The sequence below is a fragment of the Lepisosteus oculatus genome, chromosome 10 (genome assembly GCF_040954835.1).
Source record: "Lepisosteus oculatus isolate fLepOcu1 chromosome 10, fLepOcu1.hap2, whole genome shotgun sequence".
Classification (NCBI taxonomy): domain Eukaryota; kingdom Metazoa; phylum Chordata; class Actinopteri; order Semionotiformes; family Lepisosteidae; genus Lepisosteus; species Lepisosteus oculatus.
Window position 1 is genome coordinate 27,903,232 of NC_090705.1, and position 27,450 is coordinate 27,930,681.

The 27,450-nt window shown below is 36.7% G+C and overlaps 1 protein-coding gene across 4 annotated transcripts in view; it reads left to right on the plus strand.

The window, feature by feature from the left end:
* Window positions 1–8,279: 8,279 nt before the first annotated feature.
* The window catches only part of LOC102686834 (neural-cadherin), a 160,821-nt gene continuing 141,650 nt past the window's right edge, over window positions 8,280–27,450 (plus strand). For 3 of the 4 annotated variants that reach the window (XM_006635802.3, XM_015357512.2, XM_015357511.2), the window contains exon 1: window positions 8,280–9,456. In XM_006635802.3, coding sequence (XP_006635865.2) covers window positions 8,493–9,456 — 964 coding nt within the window. In that variant the 5' untranslated portion in view covers window positions 8,280–8,492. The remainder of the gene's footprint in view (window positions 9,457–27,450) is intronic. The other variant, XM_069195052.1, reaches the window with a different exon arrangement.

Here is a 27,450-nt window from a genome sequence, read left to right on the forward strand (position 1 = left end):
TCACCACAACCTGCCTCTCATCTCCAGGGCCCTCACACACAGGACCCAGTCAAAGGGCTCCACCTGAGAAGGACAGAGGATCTAATGCTTGTGGGTGTAGTCAAGAGCTGATAGCACTGGAAAAAGAGAGGCTTCACTAGAGAAAGAATAGCTCCAGCTGAAACGAGAAGAGCTCCAGCAGTGAGAGAGGCACCATCAGGAGCTGGTTCTGTTAAAGAACTGGCAGAGGCACAATTCAACAGGCCCTCCATTTCAGTGCCCTCTGAACAAGGTGAGTTATTTAATCAAGTAAAAATGAAAAATGTATAGGTTTTACATTGATTTCTGTATGACAGATCCATAAAACAATAGCATGACATGTTGTGGCTGTGTGAATAATTTATGTACTCTCTTTCCAGACACAGGCACAACAGAGCAAATGGAGCCTCCCTCGTGAAATATAGTTCCATGCTCCAGTTGCCCTTTTTCTTGTTTTGCTTTGCACTCTTTTGCATCTCTGACACAAAGACAATAAAGTTTGAAATGAGTAGAAACATGAGACGACTCAAGAAACAGTATACAGTGTACTTAATGATGTAACAAATAAAACAGAACTAACACAACGTAAAATAATAAACACTATGGACATATAACAAACGTAATTAAAACAGTACAAAGATCAAGCAAAAACATTTGTGATAATATGCCTTCGTGCATCAAACTCGCCTTGTGAAGTCCCTCTCTCCTCTCTCCCAGTAACTCAATAGCAATGTTTTCTTCCTTTGTTTTCTCATCATCATCTTCCCCTACATCATGGGGAAGGCATATCCATCGTGCACTGCAATGTTGTGCAGCATAGCACACACAACAATAACAGCACAGCAGCATTAAGGTGAAAATCTAAGCCCCCCCCCCGATGATTTGTGTAGGCATCGAAAGCGCATCTTCCAGATGCCCAGAGTGCACTTTACAACACTGTGCGTCCTTCGGTGTGCGCTGTTATAACTCCTCAGCCATGGTTTGGGGGTTCATCACTGGAGTTGGCAAGTATGCACGGAGAGGATACCCGCTGTCACCCAATAAACACCCACCAGCAAATGCACCATCCTTTGCCATCAAACACACTCCGGAGTTTGCCCAAATGCAGGCGTCATGCGTACTCCCGGGCCACTTGGCCACAATATCTGTCCTTGATGGTTGCACATCACCTGCACATTCACTGCCAAGAGCCCTTTATGACAGCTGTAGATGGGATTCAAGAGGCTGGGAATGTTTATAGGGATGAGCCGCCCATTCATTGCACCTACAATGCCAGGCATATTTCCAATAGCATGAAAACTGATTTGGTTTCATACAAGGTATCCTGACTCGTTGGAAATTTTATGTAGGTGTGTGCATGGCGTAGCAGTACTGTGGTCACTGAATGCACGGATTTAGAGACAGCAGCCTTAATAAACAACTGGGATGGATGGATGGATGGATGGATCACTGAGATGGTCTAGGGGGTTTATATTCGACCGCACATCAGCATTAAAATAACGGTTCGACTTAGTGGACGGTGCAGTCATCTCAAATGGCGCCTCTGCTTCAAGAACAGTATTCTTTAGACAGCTGCCATCTTCACTGCAGGATCATGATCATCATCACATATCTTCCCATATTTATTTATTTAAATGATCAACATGCTAGTTTGATTGGTTAAGTCATAATATGTTAAAGTCATAATTGGACTACAGACTTGCTTAAAGCTTGTGGAAAAAAATCAAACAGGGAAGGCACTTCTACAGATGCCTTGAGAATACTTATCATCATGAAACTTCATTACGCATTAATTGTAATTAAGTGTAACTGAATCCAGTAATGCAAGGAATGATATAGCTATCCCCCACTTTATTAGAATCAGGGTGAAGACAGAAGTATTCGCAAAAGTTGGAGAACAGGTTCAAGTTTAAAATATGAAATGTCTGCCTAGCTGACCTTCATTGGTGCACTGATCTGTTTAAATTAATCTTAGACTGCCCTCAAGGTGGATTGCATCATCTTGAGATCAGAGATCTAGTGAATAGTAGTTGCCTAGCTAAAGCCTCTATTCTCCTTCCAAAATGTGAGCTGTAGTGGTTGGCTCATTGACATAGAAAAAGATCCTGGTTGGCAAGAACCTTTTGGGATGTTGGGCACTTGTGGAGGTTGTCCTTCATAAAAACGTGAATGAATAAATCATACTTTGTGGTGGGTAAATCCAAAGATTCCACAAGATCAACGGTCTCCAATATTCTCAATATGCTCATCTTGATTATAAAACTCCTAAAGATTACTGTCACACCTATCTACTTCTTCCACCCTCCAGGGTTAATATTGTAACGCTTACGGCCGACAGGCACTGTGTAAGAGCCGGCGTACCAGAGCGGGTGACGTCACCGCCCTTCCCTGTGATAGCAGGACCACAGCTACTGGGCTGTGGAGAGATCTCTCTTTGGCTCACGGGGCTAGGTCGCTGCAGAGAGACGCGGAAGTCCCGGGTTCGAGCCCCGGACGGTGCAGGGGCCGACCTAATGCGGCAAGGGCGCCCGCCTGAGCCCCCGTTGCGTTACAATATGTTTGCAAGGTACTGTATCTGTATTACACCTCAGAGCCTGGCTAGAAGTAATACAATAATATGGTTAATTGAAACAATTAAGAAGAGCTTTAACAAACTCCAGGGAACTCTCGAGCATTTGAATATGAGATACCTACATTAACCGTCTTGCACGGCAGTCAGACCTTCTTCATCTTCCAGCCGAAGGTAGAATGGCCTGTGAAACCCAAGAAAAAAATAATCTGGGTCTGTGCTCAAAGATGCACATTGACACTGCGTGCAAAATAGACATGGTTGTGCAGGTAAATGTGAACACTGCTGTGGAGTCACTATTGACAGGGTTTTGAGGTTGGGATACTGTAGGTTAAATCTAGTTAAAGATAAATTTGCAGAAGAGGTGAATGGGCATTTTTGGCTCTTAGCTAACAAGAAGTTGAACTTTACTGGCTGACTGGTACTGATTATAAAGGACTGGCAATATTCCTCTTCCTGTATTCTAGAATTTGAATTTCTTGTAGAAAGGGAAACATCTGAATATTGAATTTTCCACTCTACAGTGTAACATTTGTGTGTGAGGTCTGGCTTTACCAATCTTTCATTTATTTACTGCACCTTTGTTGCAGGTATGTGTAGATTATTGTAAACTAATGCAGTGAGGTTTTGATGGCATCAGCAGCAGCATCAGATGACTGAATGATAACTGCATCGTCCAAGAGTATTGGAGTTCTGCTGATGATGCAGTCAAAGCCTCATAGCACAGGTGTCCATTGTAGCTGTCTGACTATATTTTAAGTGTTGTTAGAAACACTGGGACAGTGTACCATTGAGGAGATGAGGAGATGATGAGATGTGGTGTTGGGGAAATGTTGTTTTCCTGCTGTATTTTGTTTAGGAAAAATTATCACAAATATATTGTCTTTAGACAATATACCCGCATCTCTTTTTACGAACGTAATTCGTTCACAGAAACACTTTCGTATAGCGACAATTCGTTAAAACAAAAACCTATTTCCATTATTTCATATGGGGAAAAAATACAATCCGTCCCGAACCCCCAAAATATTCACCCCTACTTTTAATTTGTTCACGAAAACATGACAAAAACAATAATAACTAACATTCATACTGTGGTTTGTGTTTTTAGTACTAAAAAACTGCTTAACTAGTTAGACATCAGCACTGTATAGCAACCACTTCATTTGCTTTTTGTGCTATGACGCGCACAGTCTTCCTTTTCTTATCACCTTTAGGGTCCATGATAAAGTCTAAACTATGGAAGCCCGTTTCCGCCAGGGAGTAAAAAAAACGCGCTATGGTATCTCGTAATTGCGACTTTATATCTCACATTTGCGACTTCGAAATAGCCCATATTTCATTTTGTTATTGTAACGGATTCGGGTTCTAGGGCTTGTGCCCTTGCCGCTCCCACCCTAGTTCGTGCCTCACTGTATTGGCCTAAACCCAGGTCTTGCCAGCTGAGCTAAAGAAGACCTTCTTTTGTAAGTAAAAAAGGACATACAATGGAAATATGTAAAAAGTACAAGTTTCAGCTTTTATAATTGTGAATTCCTCTGGATGTGAAGTGTCTATTTCTGTATCTTACTTCATATTCTGTCTCCGTTTTTGTATTTCTGGTGTTTAAATAAAAACTTTAAAAAAACACCGTGCACTATTCCATCCTGGTACTATGGATGCATCTTTCTTTGGCGGGTACTATCTTTGGCGCTTCCTAGTGCGCGCACCCTTCTTTTGGTTCGAACTCATCGTTGCTTTCTCTCTCGCTTGTTTCTGCCTTTGCGACTTGGATTGGTCGTCTCGATTGAACTGTCCCAGCCTGGTTTTTTACTTTCGCCTGCCCATCGGTTTTCTGAGTATAAGGACTTGCGTGTTTTTGTAACCTTTTCTATAAGGACTTCCTGCAAAAGCGTGGGAATATCACCTACTTGAGCACCTTTTTTTAAGCATAATGATTGCTAACAGTGGACTTTATTGGGGTCATTTTTGCAGAATGAGAGGCCAGCATTAATTGATAGCTTTTGGATTTATTAACAAAATGTTTTTTTTAAGGCCCGTTGGTTGTGCAGGGGAAAAGTTTTCACCCGTTACCCTGTCCTCATTTTTTAAGACCTGTCAATTTGATCTTAAATGGGGAGGAGGGTTGATCTTTTTACTGATCCGAAAGTGTTTATTTGGTCAAACGTATCACGCATTTACTTCTTTTGGGAAGTCGGCTCACATTTCAAGTAGGCAACCGTGTGCTGTTATATCAGGTTGCTTGCCCGAACATTATAAAGCAAATCAGTTTTTTTAGATGGCAATAAGTGATAGAATAATACATTATGATATCAGTTGTGCAAAAGCAAAATGCAACATAGTCCAGCAGTATTCTTCACAATGTGTTAAACAGATAATGCAAAAACTGATTTTTTTTAAGGTTGGGGAAGAGTTTCTAATGCGGAAACCAAGTACAGAATGGCAAGTAATTTTCCACTCCTCATAACTTTTTGAGGTATAGATAAAAGTAGATTAGAAAGACCAAAGACCTTCAACAAGTACACATTATTTCAGTGACTCTGGGTCATCAAGAAATGGCTTGTGGGCTGCTGGAGGCCTGTGCTTTATTTTCTGATTTAAAGATCTCTTTTGATTGTGTTTTGGACATTCTTTAGCATATCATCATTATGATTCCATGTTTTGCATCACAAGAAAGTGTAAGTATAGTTAAAATAATTTAAAAACCCTCAATTTAAAAAGTGTTAATTTAGAAACGTAAGACATGCACAATGAAAATGCTGGGGGAGTGTACAAACACAGCATTGATGCAAGTGAATTTCACTATGCTGATTCTAGTAGCAGTAACTTGTCACTTCAAAATCTACCTGGTAATACTATGACATCACAAGGAGTTCTGATCTTATGTGATAAAACACTTGCTTACATAGCTGGAGACCCAGAATTACCTTTGCCTATACTCATGAAGGAAATAAGCAAATTTGTCCCTTTAACAAATAGTTAAGAATCAGTGGTCATTAGAATGGTATTTTCATTCTTTACTATAACTTTTGCAACTGGTGCCCACAACTGCATGTTACAGAGGTATGGAAATCCACTTGTCTGTTGATGGTCATTAAAACTTGTGATTGTTCTACACTGTTTAAAGTCCTGATGGGGGGGCTAAACATGAGTTGCTAAAAAGCAACTTCTCCCATTGACCTTACAAGGAGAAACTAATCAAGGTTCGCAAGATTGCCTTTTTCCCCTTTACCATTCCTAACATTTTTTTCACAGAGAGGCATGCCAAATTATGATGAAAGAGTGGCATGAGTGTCTGTGACATGACATTCGACACCCTCAACTTCAAATCCATCCCTTGTCACAGATACAAACCGTCTTACAGTATATTGGCTTAATTTGCATCCTGCTTTTCAAACCAACAGTGGGGAGGTTCGCTTTGGGTAGATGGCCTTACAAATGATGCTACAAGTGCAATGTTTATTGTTTCATCTAAACAATCAAAATATTCTACATTATTTGTGGATGGGAAATGGATGTTTTAAATATTCCACAGGGCACACCTATTGATTGAACAAATTACAAGATTGATTTTATTGTTATATCTTTTCCGTTATATGGTGCACTTAGTGGGGTAAAATTGTGGAGCAGTAGTTAGCATTGTGCTTTGCAGTGCGGGAGCTCTGGGCTCAAATCCTGGGGTGCTCTGTGTGGAGTTTGTATGTTCTCCCCATGTTTGTGTGAGTTTCCTCTGGGTGCTTTGGTTTTCTCCCAGTCCAAAGCCATACTGGTACATTAATTGGGTTATGGAAAAATTGGCCCTGGTGTGAATGTGTGCACCCTGGCCTACCCATGTTTTATCCAGACTTGTGCCTGTTGATTGCTAGGATCGATTCTGGCTCTCTTGTGATTTTGTGTTGGATAAAACTGCTAGAAGATGCCTTTATATCTCATAGCAAGATGAAATTGTTATGGTGACATCATTCCCCAGGACTCACATTGGCTTCCAAGCCCGTGAAGCAAGGAACTGGAAAGTTTCAGCTTACAGTACTTGATTTTGCTGCTCACATGAGCTGTATGGCTCAGGTGCCAGGAAAATTCTGAAAGATGTTAAAACAAATTCAATGGCCTGCCACACATGCTAGATGAGGTGAGACTGAGGATTTGACCTGCCATCTTGGGTATACAGTATCTCTGAGAACCTGAGCCACACAGCCCCCAAACAAGTTTCAGTACCTAGTATACTGAAAGATCCGTCCACTAAAGCGAGAGATTGGAATAGAAATTGGAATAGTGAGAGCCTCGTGGCTATACTGTACACTCACTGACACAGGCTTGCTGTATACTATCATCTCTGTTGCCTGTGCAGTTTACACTAAAAAATCTGAATACTTTTATTGGTCCATGTTGCTTTCAAACAGATCACATACTTTACAAGTTACTTTGTCTGGTCTGTTGTGTACATTGCTTAGGTTTTACTGTATATATCCATTCAGAATTGGCTGAAAACATTAGATACCAAAAAAGCATTGTTCTGATATTTATTTAGACTTATTTTCCATTGTTTTAATTTCCCAGCTTAGTTATCAAAGACAAGGCTTAGCCTGAGTAGAATGGAGGATAATAACTAGCTGCTGTGTACAGATAATTTAGAGGTAAGAAAACCTAACCAGGCAGTAAGACTTATTTAGTGTTATCCAATTTGTTCCATTCACAAATCTCCCAATTCTCCAGTTTTAATTAAGAGAAAAACTACATTGTCTTAATTCTTTAAGATTTTTAGTGTTAGGGTGTTTATCGTTTTCTCTGCTTTGTCAGAAATCTATTTGCATACTGTTGAAACTGTTGTTTTAGGGATTGTACTTTTAAATTGAAAATGTCAATATTAATTATTTTCAGCATTACCTGTCAATGTTATACTCTGTACAGTGCCCCTGTGCTTTTTAAAGTAAAACTGTCTCACCATATAGAGGATTCCAAATGAATGTTGACTATTCCAACCTTCTTTTAAAGAGTTTTGTTTATAGCAGTTTGTTTTTTTCCTGCAAAATAAATTGATTAAACAATAGCTTATTGTAGTTGTCAATTATTCTAATTAAAAAAACCGCTAGATGTCAGCTACAGATACAGATAAGCTTTTATTGGCTGTGTGCTAGAACTATTTAGTTTTAAAAAGTCTATGTGCTTTTGTTTTTTTCAATAAATGGTTTATGGTCAGAATGTATTTCCATGTTAATAGCTGCTCAAACCTGGTATGGAAGATTGTATACATAGATTTATGTAACTAGGAAACAAAACACGCTTTGTTGCTAACACTTTTAATGAATACATCGAAGAAGCACGTTTGTAAGGATTGCATCTTGTGTTTAAGTTGTTACCACTGTGAAGTACCTGACATTAGTATGATTATTCTTTACTTAAAATAAAAATTGAAGATCCAAAATAGGACTTGGTGTTTGCGATGCGTTTTTTGACCGTGTCTACTGTCTCGGTAGCAAGCACGAACACAGCCTGCTTATTCACTTTAAACTCTGAGCAGATATGATATTCCAATCTGATGTAACAGCACAAAGAGCTTAAACGTGTGGAGGGCGGGCATATAAAATCTGTACGTCCCAACTGTTTTTGGGATTGGTTTAGATTTTATGGGCGGAGATCAAAATAGCTCATGGAGACTGCACTCCAGCGCTCGTGTGACACTAATCAAGCTTTGCCGGACATTGGTGATTCTGTGGTAACAGCTGACAGCTTGCCAGGCATGTTGCATTCTACTCGATTCAGCCTGCATTTCAATTTCATAATTGGAATCGTACATATTTTCTGAAAGAAAACATTTCTTCAAAACTCACTTGTAAGTTTAGGTTTGGATTTTTTAACTTGCAAAACATTAACATTTCTTAAAACAGTTATTTGATTTTCTGACAATATGATGGTGCGTAGGAAAACTGTGGACTTATCAGAAAATCTTACCACATTGATGATTTTCATTATTCTTTCTGTCGAACTGTCGAATGCAGCACTTACCGTGTATTATGGACAAGTTGAGGAAAACGCACCGGCTGGGACCCAAGTAGAGGGGTTATTAATACCTGTGTGGAAAAAATGCCCAGGTTTAATTTGGGAATCCGTACTGGACTTTACTTTAGAGGGGGAAAATGCGTCAGACTTTCATCCTGATTACCACGGAGAAGGACGCCTACTTTTGAAAACCACAAAAACTTTAGATCGAGAACTGAAGGCGGTTTATGATTTGACCGCAACTCCACCAGTCAGTGTCTGTTCTAATACCACTGTGAGGATAGAAATCAAAGTGCTTGATCTAAACGATAATAGACCTCGATTCATTAAAAAAAGTCAAATCCTTGAAATTGACGAACTTACACCGATAGGTGCAGAATTAATGCAGTTGTCCGCTTTGGATCGTGACAGTGGAGAAAACGGTAGAATCGCGTACTATGCATTCCCCCCAAATGAACTTTTATTCGTTGTTCCAAAAAATGGAAGGGTAATTCTTGTTAAATCTCTAATAGGCAGAAAAACTATTACCCTCTGTGCTTTTTCTAAAGATAATGGAAACATTGCATTGCAAAGCGAACCGGTTACATTTCAATTTAAGGTTAGAAGACCTGATGTAGAGGGAAATTCCTGCGAAGTTAGGAAGCCAAGGGCATTTTCTGAAGAAATGTTCTATACTGTAAGCGTTTCCGAAGATGTAAAAGTTGGGGACATGATTTTCAGCGTTCCTGACCTAAAGTTTGAAAAGAAGTGGTTCGAGGTAATTTCTGAGGCCGATTCCCCAGTACAGATTGAAAGAGACTCTGGCAGGCTTTATTTAGCCCAAAAACTGAAGAGCGCAGCGGACGTTATTATAAAAATACAGAACGTGGAAGGTAAGGAAAACTTTCTTTTTTACTTACCACGGTTAAGAAACGCTGTATTTGCAGAATGATGTAGGATAAGACATAATGAGAAAGTCTTCCCTTTTAAAACTGATTATTTCATATCCTGTTTATTATCAGAATACAACGTTGTCCTTGGAACACCGAGACAATTGTCACTGGTAAAACTATTCTGAATGTGCCAGATGTAATCCGCAATTTAAGGATAAAACGAATGGTGATTCTGTTAAACAGCTTTAAATTAGTGTTGTCTTCAATATGTGTTCACATATTGAATTTAAAAATAGTCTTAATTGGAATATTCTGTTGTACAATGCGAATTTTCTCTTGATCCAGCAGATTATTTGAAACCCACATTTAACCCCCACGTATCTAGCTACCTTTGTTCAAATATGTAGTGTCATAACTAGGACAGCTTAGGACAGGTGGCCACTTGAGTTACAAATCGTGTTGTGCTCTGCTCGTATGATGTGAATTTACTGACATTTTGTGCATGAAAAAGAAAATGTAGAGGAAGAAAATGATGGTTATATAATCTGTCAGATCTGAAGAAAAAATAATGACAAGCTTCTGAATTAGGTGGCTGGAGCGCATTTTGAGAGGTGTCATCGGTGGCAAGACAGAATCGTGTCAGACGTCTTAACTCTAATTTTACGAATTGTTTTATAATATTAATGTTTTGTTGAGGTTCACAAAAAATCACAGCAAAATATGTCTGGTACCGAAAGGAGGATGCTTTCTTTTATTAACGGAAGATAGTTTTATTAATTGCCCATGTTTATGGTTGCTTTTCATTTTACACAAACGCACAGCCTCATCAATGCTACAGTATATACTTTAACGCCTGGCACACTTAACAATTCACATGTTAATGTCGATCATGAAATACACTGGGTTCCATAGCAGCTACCTAATCTGTTTCTGGGAGTTTACTTTTTTAAAGGATCTCCTGCATTGTTAACATAGTGATTGATTTATTATCCTCATAACAATGATAAGTAGTATTCGTTTCAGGGAAATATTGTGAAGTTTCTGTATAGTTTTTTTAACTTTAGAATAGTAAATAATAAAAATAATACTTATTCTGATGTCAAACTTGTATTTTTCATTAGTCTTGAATACCATAACCTATTTTATTATAATGGGCAGAGTACAATATAGGTCTAGCTATTTTGAGATCGTGCCCTTGATCCTTAGACTGCAGTATCTTAATGTTTTTCTTAGTAGAACTTTAGAACTCAAATCGACTGTGAAATTCAGAACAATGCTAAGAAAGCCTAAAAGCTGCAATCACATCAATACACCCCTGATAATCTTGAAGTAGTATCACACGCTATTACAGTGCAAAGGCCAACTTTGTATGGGGTAGATCATGGCTTAGACAATTACCTATTATGAGCAAAATCAGTTTCCCTTTATGTATTGTTACAAATGAGTGTTGGTGGCATGTTGATTCCTTGATACTTTGATGCATCATAAAAGCACTCAAATCATTCTGAATTAATGTTTAAAGTAGTACAGTATAATATTCACAACACACTCTACCTCATCTTTTGGAGCTCTATGGTTTACTCTATTACTTCTTAATAAGTACAGTTTATCAATGCAATCCATTTCCTTGGCGTCTCCATAGCACCGGCCTGGCTATGAACAGATGTTAACATTTATTCTGTATTGTAATATAAGAGACTCTCGCCGAGCTGTTCATTAGCTACATAGAATGTGAGTTTGCTGTAAGCAACGTCTGTGGCTGTGCATGTGCTGGCTGTCAGATCTGTCTCAAGTAAATGCAACTGACAAGCCCGCAGTGATTTGTTTGCTATACTTCTGTAAAGGAAAAAATCCCCTCAAGCATCAAGCTCATTAAAGCATTCTGTGTTTAATTGCACCAAGATGACAACCTTACCTAATTCCGCCCTTATTGCCGATCTGTGTAGGAATGGGATTAATTAATAAATATTTAAAAATTAGGAGTCTTGGTTATATAATGTCGCATTGGTCATCAAAAATGTTAAGCAAAACAAACCATACTTGTTAATGGTAATAAGAAAGATAATTTACATATTAAATCTTGGGTTTCATACATTTTATGTGGAACAATACTCTTGTGTTCCAACAAGGCCAAATAAATGGTGAAGGAAAATTATAGAAACGTAATGCTTAGGAATTGTATTATATCCCATGCCCTTTTCTGCCATCTGTTTTTAGAAACTCTATGCAGGAAGACAATGGTCATATTTTTTCTTCTATGGAAGTCACTTTAGTGGTCCTCCTTCAAAATTCGATGACAGAGGGTTACTTAAAATGCTTAATATTTCTTACTTAATATTTCAAACACCATACTGTGTAATGGGGACCTTAGTCTTTTAGGGATTTTAGCAGTGAACATCAATCTGTCATTGTTCAAATTGTTAAAATGTGAACGAGGACAATCTCTTAACAGATGTTTTTATTATTATTGTTGTTGTTGTACATCACATCCAGATGGGCGTGCAGGAAGGGATACAAGTATTTTAAGTAGGACTTTATCAAAGTAGCGACTTTCAGTCTCGTTGTTATCAATCAGTACAACAGGCTAGACATGCTCAGACCATCACAATTGGAAGTCACAAAACTCGTGGTGACTCGTGGTCTCCTAGACTGTGGCCTAACTTTGATGAATTGTTATTAGTTGTAATTTCATGTCAGGTTATGTATTGCTATCTATGAACACCCTAGATGTTAATTGACAGTGCGGTTAGCTGAGCCTCTAACATGCCAGTAGCAAGAAGGCATTTTTCTTTTGAAATATGAGGCATATCTTTTCTGTATTTTTCTTTCTAACTTAAGCTTGACAAGCTTGAAGGTTAAATCACTTCATCAACTGTATTCAATCACGTTTCTCATTCATGAGGAGATTTATTGCTGATGCAACAGTGAAAGATATTTAAGTGTTACAAAATGTTACTAAACAATTTAATCAGTATCCAAAATCCTTATATTTTATTTTCCTAAAAGATTCATGTATGAAGCGTCCTAACTTTTTTGGATGCTCAGTGTACTTTAAAAGAATTAAAAAGAAGGATTGTTGAGTTTCTAAAGAATTAAATTGAAATCTCTATCACAGTCTTAGGTAAAATGTGAACAGAGCTGCATCAGCAAATCCCCAATTGTGCTAGACATGCAATACAGTACATCCTTAAAGCAGACTGGAACTAAGCTATTCATTGTCTTATATGTAAGCGGAAAAAAAATAAAATTCACACTAAACTTCGAAGGGACAAAATGGAATTAGCACAGTAGAGGAAATATATTGTGAGGCAGAGCAGTAAGTCCTAGCCCTTTAGTAGCAGACACCTTCACATATTGAAGTCTATTTAGTATCTGAGTAGATATGACACTAAGCAAGGTTTTATAATAGTCTTTGTAAAAGTAAAGGTGTGTACTGTATCTACTTTTCAACAACAGATATACTGTGAAGTGTTGTTCAAATGGAAAAAAGATACCTTTGTGATGTTTGTAATGTGAGTTTTATGACATCCATTTTTTTCAGTTTTGTTTAAGGGCTTCGTTTTCTAATTCAGCTACAGTGACAGTAAAATCCTTTGCATAGTTTTTACAGGGGGCCAATATGTGTAACAATATCGTTATAGTTCAGATTAAATTTCTGTTGCATTGATGTCTTTATGTCACACAGAAATATGTAAAGCACCAAAATACAGCAGTATTATCTTATTTAGTTTTACATAGTATATCTGTATATAAGTATATCTGAGTGCCATGTCAGTCAAAATTAGCACTTACATCCAGAAGGAGAATAATATTAATGACCCACAGAGAAAGATTATCAGCAAGTCAACAAAGTAACTTCGTCTTTGTCTAAACCCCAACTGGAAAAGTTCAACCAGCTCATCAAATGCAAGACAAATTTGCAATTCAACTGCAAACACTCACTCTACACTTTGTGCAAGAAAGGGAAAAGTGGAAATGGGAAGTAGTTATTAAGCACTTCAGGGTCCAGGCCATTTTTAACACAGGTGTGATAGCAGCAAGCTTTAAGTCTTATCGGTAAACACATGTTATATCAATATTAAAGTGATGAGGATAGTAGACTTGAGAACGGGTGCAAGACTTGATCACAAATAATATCATCTTAGCTACCAATTCTGACACATAAGTTGCATCCACAATGGTAAAAACACAGAATCTCAGACACATGAAAGCAGGAGGGGGTATTATTGACATGAATACAGAATGTGAGGTCAGCAGCTAATACATAATATTTTAAATGCTGTTGTGAACAAAATTGCATGAATCTGTTACACTGCTCAGAATAACACACTCCTCAGAGAGAGACAATAGTAAGCAGACTCATTAAGTGGTTCAAGCATTTTATTGATGTTAAAAGAAATTATTGTAGGATAACTGAAATTCTTCTTGGCAAGGATGTAATATATGGGATATCTGGATGGAATATATGGGATATCTGGCCTTTTAGGGAATCCTTATTGGCCTGCTGAACAGTCAGCCACATCATTCTTTACAAACCCTCAAGGTGTGTTGTCTTGTTACTGATATAACTCATTTACATAGAAAGCTTACAAACTTGAGTCCTTAGAACTCTCATGTATTGGAGGAAAGAATGAGCAAAATAATCAGGTGAATTTTATTAGGAGCTGTTCTAGCAATAATTTATGTTAATGTGTCGGTAGGACAAACACCAGAATCCTCAAGCAAACCTGAATTTTTGTCAGCTCAATTAGTTTTTCTGGTCCTTTTAAGAGGTGTACTGTAATACACTAATTTAAACACTAGGAGATGAGAGGAATGACGAACCACACTTGAATTGGCTGGCACTTGTGTGTGATCGTTTACTTTGAAGCTGCTGTTAAACAGAAAAACATGCTATAAACCTTCAGTGCACACATTGCTGTGGAGAACTTTGACATTCGGTGTTAGAGACACAGAGAGAAGTTTTAGAGGACATTTCCAAGAGGAGTACTGTATATTGGTGGTTTACACCAGTAAATATGGAAAATAAATGTATGCATCCTGGAAAAAAATACTACTGAAGTAGTATATTTAATTATTTCTACTTACAAACACTTCCACGCATCACAGGGTACTTTTATATCTAAAACTTACTTTTTCAGGAACACTTTTAACTTCTGCATCTGCTTTGTTTTCTTGACAGTAAATTTTCTTTATTTATATTTTGTGTAAGGTGCTTTTAATGCCCTGTTTGAGATTATTGCTTTTACAGACTACATAAAATTAGATTTATTAATTTTCTGGAAATGAGCAGTACTGTAGTAGCCCAATCCCACCATGGCTTCTAAGTTCATTTCCAATACTTAATAAAAAAACTGCACAAACATTTCACTCATAATAAATACAAAATTAACAGATTCATTTAATCCATTCCAAATTCCAACAATACCAACTTTAATTACTTTGTTGTGCATGGTACATATTTTTGACATTTTACAAAATAACAAATTAAAATTATTCTGATAATTATTCTGATAATACATTAATATTATATTAATGTAACAATTACTCTGGTATTTGACTGTAACCTGTTCTTACAATAGTAATGTTATGCCACTAGGAAGCTGTTATCTAATGCCTTTAAGATACTGTGAGGAACTACTATTTGATCTGAGATGGGTTCTAATAGAATACATACTTGTGTTTACTTTAGGGGAAAGGCTTAATAATGCTCAAGATAGATATGTCTCAGGAGAGGTATTTCTTCTAAAATATTAAATTATAAAGCTTTGTAGTCCTTCACTCCTAATCTTCATAGTGTTTGTGAACTTCTTCTGCCCAAGGCATAGCCTTTACTAGTGACAAGCTGGCGTGCAGCAGGTAGACTGCCACCATTCGAAGAGTCTGCCTGATGTTAGTTCTTAAACTTTAATTAAAGCTAATTAAAAAAAAAAAGAACCATGGCCCACTTTGCCCTTGCCTGTTATTTTGTTGAAATGTGGGAGAAAAAAAGTGCCTTTTTAAAAAATTCTGAGAGTGGGAGTCAAACTAATGGTCTTCAGGGAGATAATTATCTTGAAACCATTGTCTCGGCTGGCAAGCATGTTCTTTTTGAGTTTTTTGAAGAGTAATGTTTACTTTTTCCATTCAGATAAAAAAAAAACTTTTGATAAGGCAGATCCATCGGTGTGCACTGCGTTGAAGATTTTTTCACTCTTTTTCTATGTAGTCTTTGATTTATGACTCTTTCTGAAACTCTTAAAACACAAGCTCTAGAATTAGGGCATACATATCCAAGCAAATCTGCTAGAGGTGTTTAACTGTTTAACTTTTTTGCAGGACCTTAAACAAAGGTGTGCAAAATATAATAGATTTTTGATTCCTGTAGATGTTTTAAAATGCTCGATAAAGTTCCTTTATTTTTCAGTAGAAGACATCTGTTTGCTTTGGTGGACACAATGAAATAACCATTGTTTTTTAACTTGCTATAGAAAATGGTCTCTTTCTTTGCATGTGAGGGTGTATGCCACTGTACATTAATGACTGCATGGCAGAGGATTACTCTCAATGTTACAGTGTGAGTGACTATTTTCAAATATCAGATACAATTTAATTATCAAATTGCTCATACATACAGTACTGAGACCTTTAATTTATTTGCAGAACTATTTAAATGCCATGCATACATGACACTGAAGGGCATGTTTTTTCCATAGCTTGCTATGGTTATTTCAGCTGGTTGTAAACACTGATTGTGGACTGCGCACTGTACTAATCTATTACACTGTAATAAATAGTTTTCATACACCCTCTTTCAACTGTTTAATTAAATTAAGCCTCACTGGAATTCTGAAAACCAACAGGAAATATCTTTATTTTTACATAAGGAAGAGTACAGCTGTAAAAATGTTCTGGTTAGGGATAAAACATATTTGCATTAAGATGCCCTGACATGTACAAGCTTCACAGGAAATATTTTAGAAATTTTTATATTAAAAAACAACAACAAATAAAACATGTTTTGTTTGTGATTTGAGCAGTTTATGTTTCCTATGTACAATTACAATCTTTCCACATACCATCTTTGCACAGCTAAAGTTGGACATTGCTTTCTATACCAATAACAGGGCATGCTTTACATCGTGATCTCTCACAAATTAAGCATGGCTGGGCATACTCAATCCTAGAATAGGAAACCACCAAAGAACATAAGATTACTGCTGTAACTGAAGGACCAGTTGATGGACCACTATGTGGCACTATTCCTTCTGAATCACAATTTCCAAACCAATGTTCCGTATGTTGACAGGGTTACTACAGCACTGTCAATAAAGTTAATATAAAGGTTATAACCCATCTTGATTTAATTCCACTTTGGTCTTTTACAGCCTTGTTTCCTTAAAATTGTCCCTCAGTTCAACCAGTAAAGTCATTTCTCACTCTTCCACCTGATCTGTTGTGTAGTGCAGCTGCTGGAACATAATGACTCCCACGTCACCCAGCTGGTGCTACATTTTGGGATCCTTTGAAAGGAAAAGTGCTATATAAGGAATCCTGTATGCTTACTAATGTTCTTTCGCCTTGTTATTAAGATGTAAGATTGTGGTGTATTATATATCCCTATATAAAATATTATATTTTAACTTGTTTCTTTATCCCAAGAGTTGGAAAAGGGGAGAAAAGTAAAAAACCACAAAAGTGTAAGATGAAACAAGTACAGTTCATTTAAGGGTTTTGTAACATAAAGTTTGTTTAGACCTTATCCTTCCAAAATGTGGGACCGTGTGCAACCAGAAGGCCCGCCAACTTTAGTTATATACAGTATAATTATATAAACTGAAAAATGTTAGTTACAGTACCTTGTACAGTATAGGTATTCAGACCCTTCTTATAGAGTCCTATCTTTTTAAACTACAAAATGTAGCATACACTTTCTTAAACTTGATATTCTTTGCAAAACCTGAATGCATTGAGTTGATGACTTCTAAGATTACAATAATTGCTGGCAAAAACTAAAAAAAAACTGCAGTCCCCCCACAGGAAACCCCTGTGAGCACTGGGAAAACATTCAAGCTCCACAACGACAGTACCCTAGGAATTGAAGCCAGGGCCCAGTGCTGTGAGGCAGCAATGGTAACCATTGTGCCACTGTATACTGGAGCCTGGTTTTAAAATTCCTCTCCTAAGGCAAGAGCAACACCTCAATGATTTACCAACAATATTTAGAGCAGCATTCCAATTTTCCCTAAAAGTCTTCTACACCAGTACTGACGAGGGCCAGTTTTAGTTTCTCGTGCTAAAACTTCATGCTGTTTTTTGCTGTTGATTTTCATTTTTTACACATGTGGATGAATAAAAATGTTTCCTTTTAGAGAAGAAAACATTAGACACCTTTAATGTTGCAATTTTTTAGAGTCCCCTTTGAGCGCATGAAACAACCAGGCAGCTTTATTTTAGGTTGCTTTATTATTCATCTCTGTCACGGCCCAGACAGAAATACCACAATGGATGCTAAAAATTGGTAACTGAAGTTTCAGTAAATCTTCTTTGATTCAGTTTTCCCTATTGTGAAAAATCTGATGACAGTGCAAATATTTTATTTTGAGCATCTGTCATACTCTAATTACAGATGACAAAGCACAAATAAGGAATGAAGAAGGATATGTTAGGGACAAGGATTAGGTCAATTTGACAGTGTGAGCACGCTGAACATACTCTATAAGTATGTACAACTGGAATTATGTGATTCTTTCCATGTTAGACTCTTCATATTAGTATTTATAATAAATTATATTTTGCATTACAAATCACTAATCAGGGTGGTAGAGTTGCCTCATGGATCTGAGGCCCTGGGTTCAATTTGTATGTTCTTCCTGTGCTCAGGTGGGTTTTCTCCCAAAGTACAGTATAAAGATGTATTGGAAGGTTAACTGGTTTCTGGGAAAATTGGCCCTGATGTGAGTGTGTGTTTGTGTATGATGTATGTTTATAATCCTGACCATCTGTCAGTTAGTCTGTCTGTAGATGTATTTCTTCTGAAGGTAGACAGACTGCATGACAATTCTGTTGGCAGTAAGAAGACTATGAGAGCAGGTGCAGCGGTGGATGATGCACTGCAATAGAAAGAATGGGTTTACAGGACAAATGGTTTTTCCTGATTAAGAACTGCATTAATTTACTGTACAGCTAGTTTCAAGCAACATTTACAATACAGGAATCCCTCTCAGAAATAAAAAAATGTTTGACTTATGATCTGAGAATGTGTGTCTGTTTCTGATGTAGCTGGATATTGCTCTCTGTGTTTAGTTATTTTGATCATGTGAAGCTGTTTTTCTTATTTTCAGCGGTGGATGAGCTCAAAAAGGTGATTTCTGTTCATCATAAACAACTGCTGACTTACTGTAAACAGAACTCCAGTCATTACTTTTTGTTAATGCAATCACATTTTAGTTCAGAAGCATCAATTCTTTTTCTTATTTGTCATCTCTTGTACTTATTTACTTCATAGTTAGGAAGTATGCTGCCCATTTAGTGTATCGGTAAAGTGGAAGATACACGAAAAAACAAATCGAAAAGAGAAGTAAGTCAGCCAGTTCATTCAGTCCACTGTGTTGATCCTTTATCTGCAACCTTATTTGTTAATTGAACTTCATGGCACAGCCATCCTGTCACAATGTGATAATAGGTTATTGACAGAATATGCTGAACAGCCCAGGGGATACATTTTTAGTGATGGAACAGGACAAGGTCATGGGAATTTCTCACAGTGTGCATGGAGTTAACAGTTTGTGGACATTCCCCTCAGCATTTCCCCCCAGTGAGCAGGGTTTGAGTTGAACTTAATTGGAAAATTAGTCATGTTTGCACTGGGTTTATTTTAATTCCTGGAGACAATATTTAAGGAGACATTCAAGCTCAGAAATTGTTTTATTTTTCACTATTGGCATGTACTTGTAAGACTAATTTAAAACAATGTTTAGAAATTTGCTTTAGTATTAGAAATTGGGATTTGAAACACAGTACTTTCAGTTTCACTGTGTTTTATTCTTGCATCTTGCTGTTAAGCAGCAAGGGTTGAACAGGTAAATAAAAATGTTCAGGTGTACAGTACTTTTAAAGTGCATTATATTATGGCTTTTTAAAATTATATTAAGTTGGCCAGTTTTTTTATAAAGCTCATTAGTTATACTAACTACCAAATAAGCTAGATCAGCCCAATGGCCTCCTTTGCAACACTTATGTTATTATAGTAAGAACAAGTTATAATTTAGTATACTGAACTGACCAATAGGCTCACACTAGTATAGCAGAACCTATATAACTATCATCCAGTGCTAACAATACAAGTTAAGCATTGTCCGAGTCACAAATCCATGACTATCACACGTTAATGTGTAAGTATCTGTTTTCCGTATCATGCAGTGGCTTTAAATTGTATCTTCTCTCAGTTTGGTTGCAGCACTTAGGGAAGAATTGAGTTTTGAAAAATAATGCTTGTATGAATGAAGATCACACATGAAGCTGGAAATATACAGAGAGAGCTGAACTGATGCACATGTAATCTTTATTTAGTCAGTACATCTCTTGTTTGCCATTGATAACATAGAGTGCAACAGATTTGCTCAGATCTAAATTCTGGGAAGAAGAATATAAGTGCACACACCCAGAATTTTTTAACAAGCTCAAGTTAAATTGAAATACAGTATGACACTGACACACTCATTTACACTAATTTAAAACTAATTCATATGAAAATTCAAACCACAAGTTTAAATAAACCATTATTTATATATGATCAGCATCTTCATTTTGTCATCTCATTTAATGTGGTACTAAAATGAGTGCTGTACATATACCTTCTTATTTTATCTGATACTAATAAGGTTGGTAATAGTTTGCAACATGTGTGTTTCTATTGCACTACACAAACATAAGAACAGTTTACAAATAAAAAGGGGCCATTTTTTGTTCATTTTGTAGTTTATGAATGTGAAGTGTTTTTCAGTTATCCATTACTCTTGGAGTAGACAAGTGTCTCTTATTCTCTGTCCTAAATTAATTGCCCTCGTGAAACACAAGGGAAATATAAGTTTCCAGTTTTGAACCTGTGTCCTTGTTTCACTGATTCTCTGGGTTTAATCAATCTGTAACTTCTAGGAATTTGTATACCTGGATCAACATCTTATCCCATTCTCCTCATGTTGTAGAGCCTAGAAACCGAATCAGTTTTTGGATCGGGTTTCTGTTGTACATTGATGTACATTTCTTTTTAGCCTAGAAACATAACATTTTATTGACTACATAACTTTTTTTATTGAGAGATTGTGTCAGAGAATTGTACTCTAGCTTTGTTGACATATGAATTACAAAATTGCTGTCATTGTCCCTCGTTACAGTTTTAGTGGGCATTTTATAAATCATCAGCCAACTGATGTGTTGATTTCATAACATTCCTTTGATTAGTTTCACTGTGCTGGTTTTAAATTCAAGCTGGGCATGTGGTTCCAATTTATCACTGAATTTCATGGGGCCTTATGGATATGTGCAGTCAACTGTCTGTCCATTTTTATCCACATTATAACTCAGACCTAATGCAGTTAATGCAGTATGCACTGCATAGTGTAGTTACATTCCTGTCTCAGTGTTTTATTCCTGTCTAGCACTTCAAAACCTGCATTCAAGCATAGATGCAAATGTAGTGAATGAAGTAACTTGAGAATGTTATGACTGCCATAATTATAATAAGATCTCATTAATTGAATGCTTTCATATTTGTTTCTACAATGATGATAATATAGGGTTTTCAGTTATATATTCTGTATATGATGTGCAGATTTATTAGAATGCTTAGTAGTGAATCATTCATGTCTCACACACATCCCAAATTCTTAATTCTATTTTATAAATTGAATGTTAGCTTTCACAAAACCTGTTAATAGCTAAAAACGTAGTTATTGCTGGATATGGATTTGAACATGCGTTTCTACAAGTATTTTTGAATGAATTTCATGTGGAATATTTTTAAGTTTTTAGTAAAAACCTTGATTACATTTTTAATAATGTAAGGATAGGTTTTTACCAGATAAGCAAATCAAAACTATAGAGGCAATTAGGTGTTCTAATACATTTCTACACTACTGTAAGAGAGAGAAAAAGAGGAAAAAACATTTATTTACATTAAGTTTCAGAACATTTTAAGCAAGTGGAGAAATCAATTTTATGTAACCCTAGCTGTGCAACTCCTCCTATGTTGTTATTGATTTCATTCGGGATTGAAATAAAAGTCATAGACGGTCATTTGCATATTGCTGTGCAGCTTTCCTTTTGAAATGCGAACTTCAAAGGGAAATAAACTGCCAGAAAAAAGGACCCGTTTAAAGATTTAAAGGAATGCATAAATCAATTAAGTAAATATGCAAAGAGCTCTTTGGTTATGCTCCGGCTGAAAATCAACAAACAAATACAGCTAGTTTTCTGATTTCACATTCAATTCGGGCTCTTTTTGATAAGTAAGCAAACAAGAGTAAACTGGCCTCATAAAAATAATTCCCAAGTTTGCAGATTCCCACCCCCTAGTAACTACAGCAACAAACAAGCTCTTAACTTGGCATATTACTCAGGAGATGCAATTTTTCTTGCAAATCCATTCATACCTCTGTAAACTGAATAGTTAGTAATGCATTTTCCCCCTCGGTGTGTAGTAAACATAGAGGCAACAAAAAGCTGGGTGTGTTTGAATGCACCACTAACGAAGACAGGTTCTGACATCAATGGAGCAGAAGGACTAGACTGTGGTATTCTAGGCTTTGTGGAATTAGGCTATGCTTAATTTGGGTATGTTGAAATTTAGCACAGCAGGCTAGCAACATTGTGTGGTACGTGTTGGGTACTGTACTGTTGATTTCGTGTTTTTTTTTTTAATGAGAGTCACAAGCTTAATTTTATACCTTGACCTGGTACTAGATGTGGATATACTTTCAGAAAATATTAATCACTTTCAGTTTTTTTACAATTTATTATGTTGAAAACGTTTATAGAAATACAGTAATATGAGATTTTTTGTGATTTACAAAAAATATTCTATAATATTAAAGTGCAATGAAAGTTCTGGAATTTTTTTACATGTAATTTGAAAAAACACTGAAATGTTTTCATATAAGGAATATTTTTTCTATGACACCCCAATACATATACTCATAGGTACATCTAATTTCCTTTTGAGTTCGATCCTAAATGACTTCCACCAGTGGTCAGTTCAATTGGTTGACATTTGACATTGACGTACACCTGTCTGTACATTATATGTCCTCTCAGTTGACAGTGCATTTCAGAGCACAAACTCTACAATGAATACCTACAGTAGGTGTAAAAATATTTCTAGTGTGCTGAAAACTCCCAGGAGCACAGTTAGGATGTATCATTAAGGAATGGAAAGAATACAGACCAACCTAGACTCCTCCTAGAGCAGGCCATCCTCCCTCCCTAACTGAGCAACTGGGCGAGACGGCCCTTGGTCTGAGAAGTGAACAAGAACCCATTGACCACCCCGACTGGACTACAGAGCTTCATGGCTGAGATGGGAGAACCTTTCTAAATGACAACAATCTCTGCAGCACTGTACAAATTTAGCCTCTATGGGAGAGCTGCTATACAAAAGCCACTTCCTGAGAAAAAGACATACAGTATAAGCAAGTGGCAGACTCTGAGACCATGTGGCAAAAGATTCTCTGGTCTGATAAAGCAAAACAACTGCTTCTGAATGCAATATGCTACTGTATGCCGGTTGTAAACCAAACACAGCTCATCACCTGTGTAACACCATCCTTACCATGAAGCATAGTGGTGGCATCATCTTATGGGAATGCTTTTCTGAGGCAGTGACTGGGACACTTGTCAGGGTAGAGGGAACAATGAATAGAGCCAAATACAAGGAAATCCTTGAGGTGAACCCACTTCTGTCACCAAAAGACTTTAGTCTAGGGCTAAGATTCACATTTGAACAGGACGACAATCCCAAACATATAGCTCTTAATCACACAATAAAAATATTTTTGCCTTTTTAAATTGTTGTGTGTATTTCCTGCAAAAATCCATTTCAGTGCATTTAAAAATACTGCTTATAATACAACAACATTTGCAATTCTTTAGGGCGGGTGAATACTTACTAAAGGCACTGTAGATGAGTCACAGGTTTGCATTGGGTTCAGGAAACTCTGCCTTAGGACTATGGCAGAAAAGCGCAATCAAAACAGGCTTTTATGCTTTCTACTAGGGCTTGAAATATGTACATTACAAACCAACACTCACAAGTAAAAGGAGAGTATGCTTGGAATTAGGTAGAGTAAATTTGCTTTGGAAAATGAGAAATATAAAAAAATTATGGTTTGTTTAAATCACAGGGCCATAGAATCATCCCAGGGCAAGAATACTAGCGTGTGATGTCAACAGTAGCTTGTAGTTGAGAAGTATAGTTTAATATTTACTTTAGACTGTGTATGTGTTTGGGGATATTCTCTTACTCTACGTAGATTACAAATTAAGTTACAGGTTTATCATCCTTCGAAATTTTTCATGCTGGAAACATGTTTATCTATTTTCTAATGGATTATTGTAAAGAACATTGGTGATACACTGGCCCTGCTGTACAAGATGCAAGACAGATATGCAGTGCAGTGGTTTACGGTGTTTTATACATGCTTGAATTTTTCTTGGTTTCCCAACTGCATTCTCCACATTGTACTTTCAGGAGCCTTATTGAAACTTTAATGGCATAGGTTTTAATAGCAGATATCAATTTAAATTTAAAACTAGAAGAATGTGATCTAAGCAAAATAATAAGCAACAGAAGTAAAGCAGCTGCATTTCAGTTCTTTTCCTTCTGGAAGTGGAAAAAATGCAGCTGAAGTTGTTTAATGTGAAATGTTAATGGGGAATCTTTAGTAACTCACAGCACTCTCCCCTCATGGAGGAGGAGAAGGCTTATTAAACAATGACAGCTGCTTGAGTGCCCAGAGCCTCCGGAGACAAAGATGATCTGTGGAGCTGGTGTTAGCAAGTTGATTTATAAACACTCATACTGTATACTGTAGGTCTCAATGACCTCCATAGTCGGCCCACTTTTCCATCGGTTTGGGTTGAGAGAAAATATTTTTTTGAAACAATTGCTTTTCTTTTAATTTTTGTATTTAAAGGCTGTTAACTACAACCGATGCAAGTACTCTAGCCAGAAAATCTTAGGTTACAAATGTTTTGTCAATAAAGCAGTGAATATGTATCTCAAAAAAGAGAACTTTTGTATGTCTGGGAATAAGAAAGCTATAGTTATCTGCTGACAGCACAATTATGTCTCACTACAGCCTTCAGTCTGCATTCTCTATCAGACTTCAAAGGAAGTGCCACTCCTTGTGAAGTGTAGTGCTTAATTATTCTTTACACTGAATGCTGTCAATGTACATTTCACATTTAGAATATATCAAGAGGATTAAAAACAAAGAACAACGTAGGCATGAGAAGCCTAACTTCTCATTTAAATAAATATCTGAGGAAATGAATGTGTTGTTTTATATATACAAGAAATTAAGGAATGTTTTATCTGGGACACCTAACTGTAAACCACTGGGTACTCAAATACTGTACTTATCCCAGTTTAATTTTTCAAGTGGTTTTCTATTTGTCTTGTCCTTGTCTTGTCTTTGCCTTTGCCTTTCCCGTCCGCATCCTAACCGGAAGTCAGCATAATATGGTTCACCGCCCAACAATTTTGTAATAAAGCCCTGAAAAAGTTTTTTTTTTCTACATTACCTTTGAAAAAAATAATAACTATGGCTGAAGGGGCTGTCAGGAGAAGCAAGAGAAAACTACCAACTGTGGAAAATGTTGAAACTGCAACTTTGGACTGCAGTCAGAGCAGCTCCGCGAGCTCTGAACAAGATGGTGCATATGCCAGTCTTCAGAAAATATTATACGAACTTAGAGACTTCAGATGGGACAATAAAGAGCAGCTTACGGATATTAAACAGGAGCTGAGCAAGGTTAATAAGAGACTGGATAAGGCAGAGGGACGAATCGAAGAAGTGGAAACAAGGGTTTTAACAAAAAGGAAGATCGGACAGAGAAAACATTCGGATTTACGGAATCCCTGAAGAATCGGAGGGTCGCTGCATGGTCACCTTCCTTGAAAATCTGCTGAACTTGATTTACCGAAGGATGTGGAACTGGGAATTGAAAGGGCGCATAGAGCGTTAGCCTAAAGGCCCTGACGCCAAAATGAGCTCCATTGTCGCCAAGTTTTTAAGCTACAAGATGAAAGAGGAAGTGTTGCGTAAAGCTTGGCATAAAGAAATAACTTAGATTATCTAATCTGAATAAAAAAGTTAAAAGAGTTGGAGAAAAAACATCAAGAAAAACAGGATTCAAAAATCATGCAAGAAATGAAGCTTAGAAACAAAATAGATGTCTTATACTGTATACACAGGAAATTGAAAATATATATATATTTACTAGACAAAGATATTATGAATCGGGGTCAAAATCACTAAAGCTGTTGGCAAGAAAATTAAAAAAACAACAGACCAATAATACAATATATAAAATAAGGGACCAGAACTGTTGTGGTGTATTATATAAATGGGAAGAAATCCAAAACACTTTGACAAATTATTTAAAAAATTATATACACAACCTCATTCAGAAAGTGAAGAAAAGATGGATACTTTTCTGGAATCTCTCAGTTTACCGACTCTTACGGAAGATCAAAATAATATATTAAAAACGACGATTACACCAGAAGAATTGAATTCAGTGATTACGAGCCTCAGAGCTACAGTAATAAATCACCTGGAACTGATGGTTTGAATTCGGAATGGTATAAACCCTTCCAAGCAGAATTAATACAGAATCTTCTTTCTGCTTCTAACTTGGTATTAATTGATGGAAAAATGCCCCCATCATGGAGAGAGGCTCAGTTATCCCTAAGGAGGGGAAAGATAGATTAGATTGTGGATCGTTCAGACCAATCTCAGTCCTTAATGTGTATTATAAAATTTATACAGCAATACTGGGTAAAAGAATTGAAAAGATTCTCCCTCATTTGATACACTATGATCAAACAGGGTTTATTCAAGATAGACAAACCCATGATAACATTCGACGCACACTGCATATCATGAACCATATTCAGCAATATAATTTAGAAGCATCTTTGATTAACCTAGATGCTGAGAAAGCTTTTGACTCTGTTAGTTGGAAATACCTCTATAGGGTCTTAGGTAGGTTTGATTTTTGTGAAAATATTATCAAAGGTATTCAAAATTTATATGATAAACCAACAGCATGAATTAAAATATATGGTTATTTATCTGATAGAATAACTTTAGGACGAGGGACTAGACAAGGCTGCCCTTTATCTCCATTGCTTTTTGCTCTACTTATAGAGCCACTAGCCCAGTGGATACGACAAAATAAAATTTCTATACAAGGGAATGAGCACAAGATAGCACTGTACGCAGATGACGTTTTGTTATATCTGGAGAATCCCACTAGTTCATTTCTAGAAGTAATGAAACTCTTAGCTTTGATCTGCTGGCAGGCTATAAGTTAAATGTTTAAAAAACACAAATTCTAACTTTTAATTACAACCCTCCTGATTTATTAAAAAGCAAATACCACGTTAAGTGGGACCAAAGTTCAATGAGATATCTAGGAGTCTATTTACCAAAATATATTTCTATGTTAGCAACAATTAATTATGGACCCCTTATAACTAAAATTAAAGCAGATATATTGAAATGGAACCTAATCCCCTTTATGAGTTTCAGTTCTAGAATTGAATCTGTAAAAATGAAACTATTGCCTTGATTACTCTTCCTATTTCAAGCTCTCCCTGTAGAAGTCTCTGCAAAACAATTTTCAGAATGGGATAAGATGATTTTTAGGTTTATTTGGCAACGGAGAAAACCTAGAACTAGATTCAAAACATTGCAACTTTCAAAAGATAAAGGGGGTATGGCTTTACAA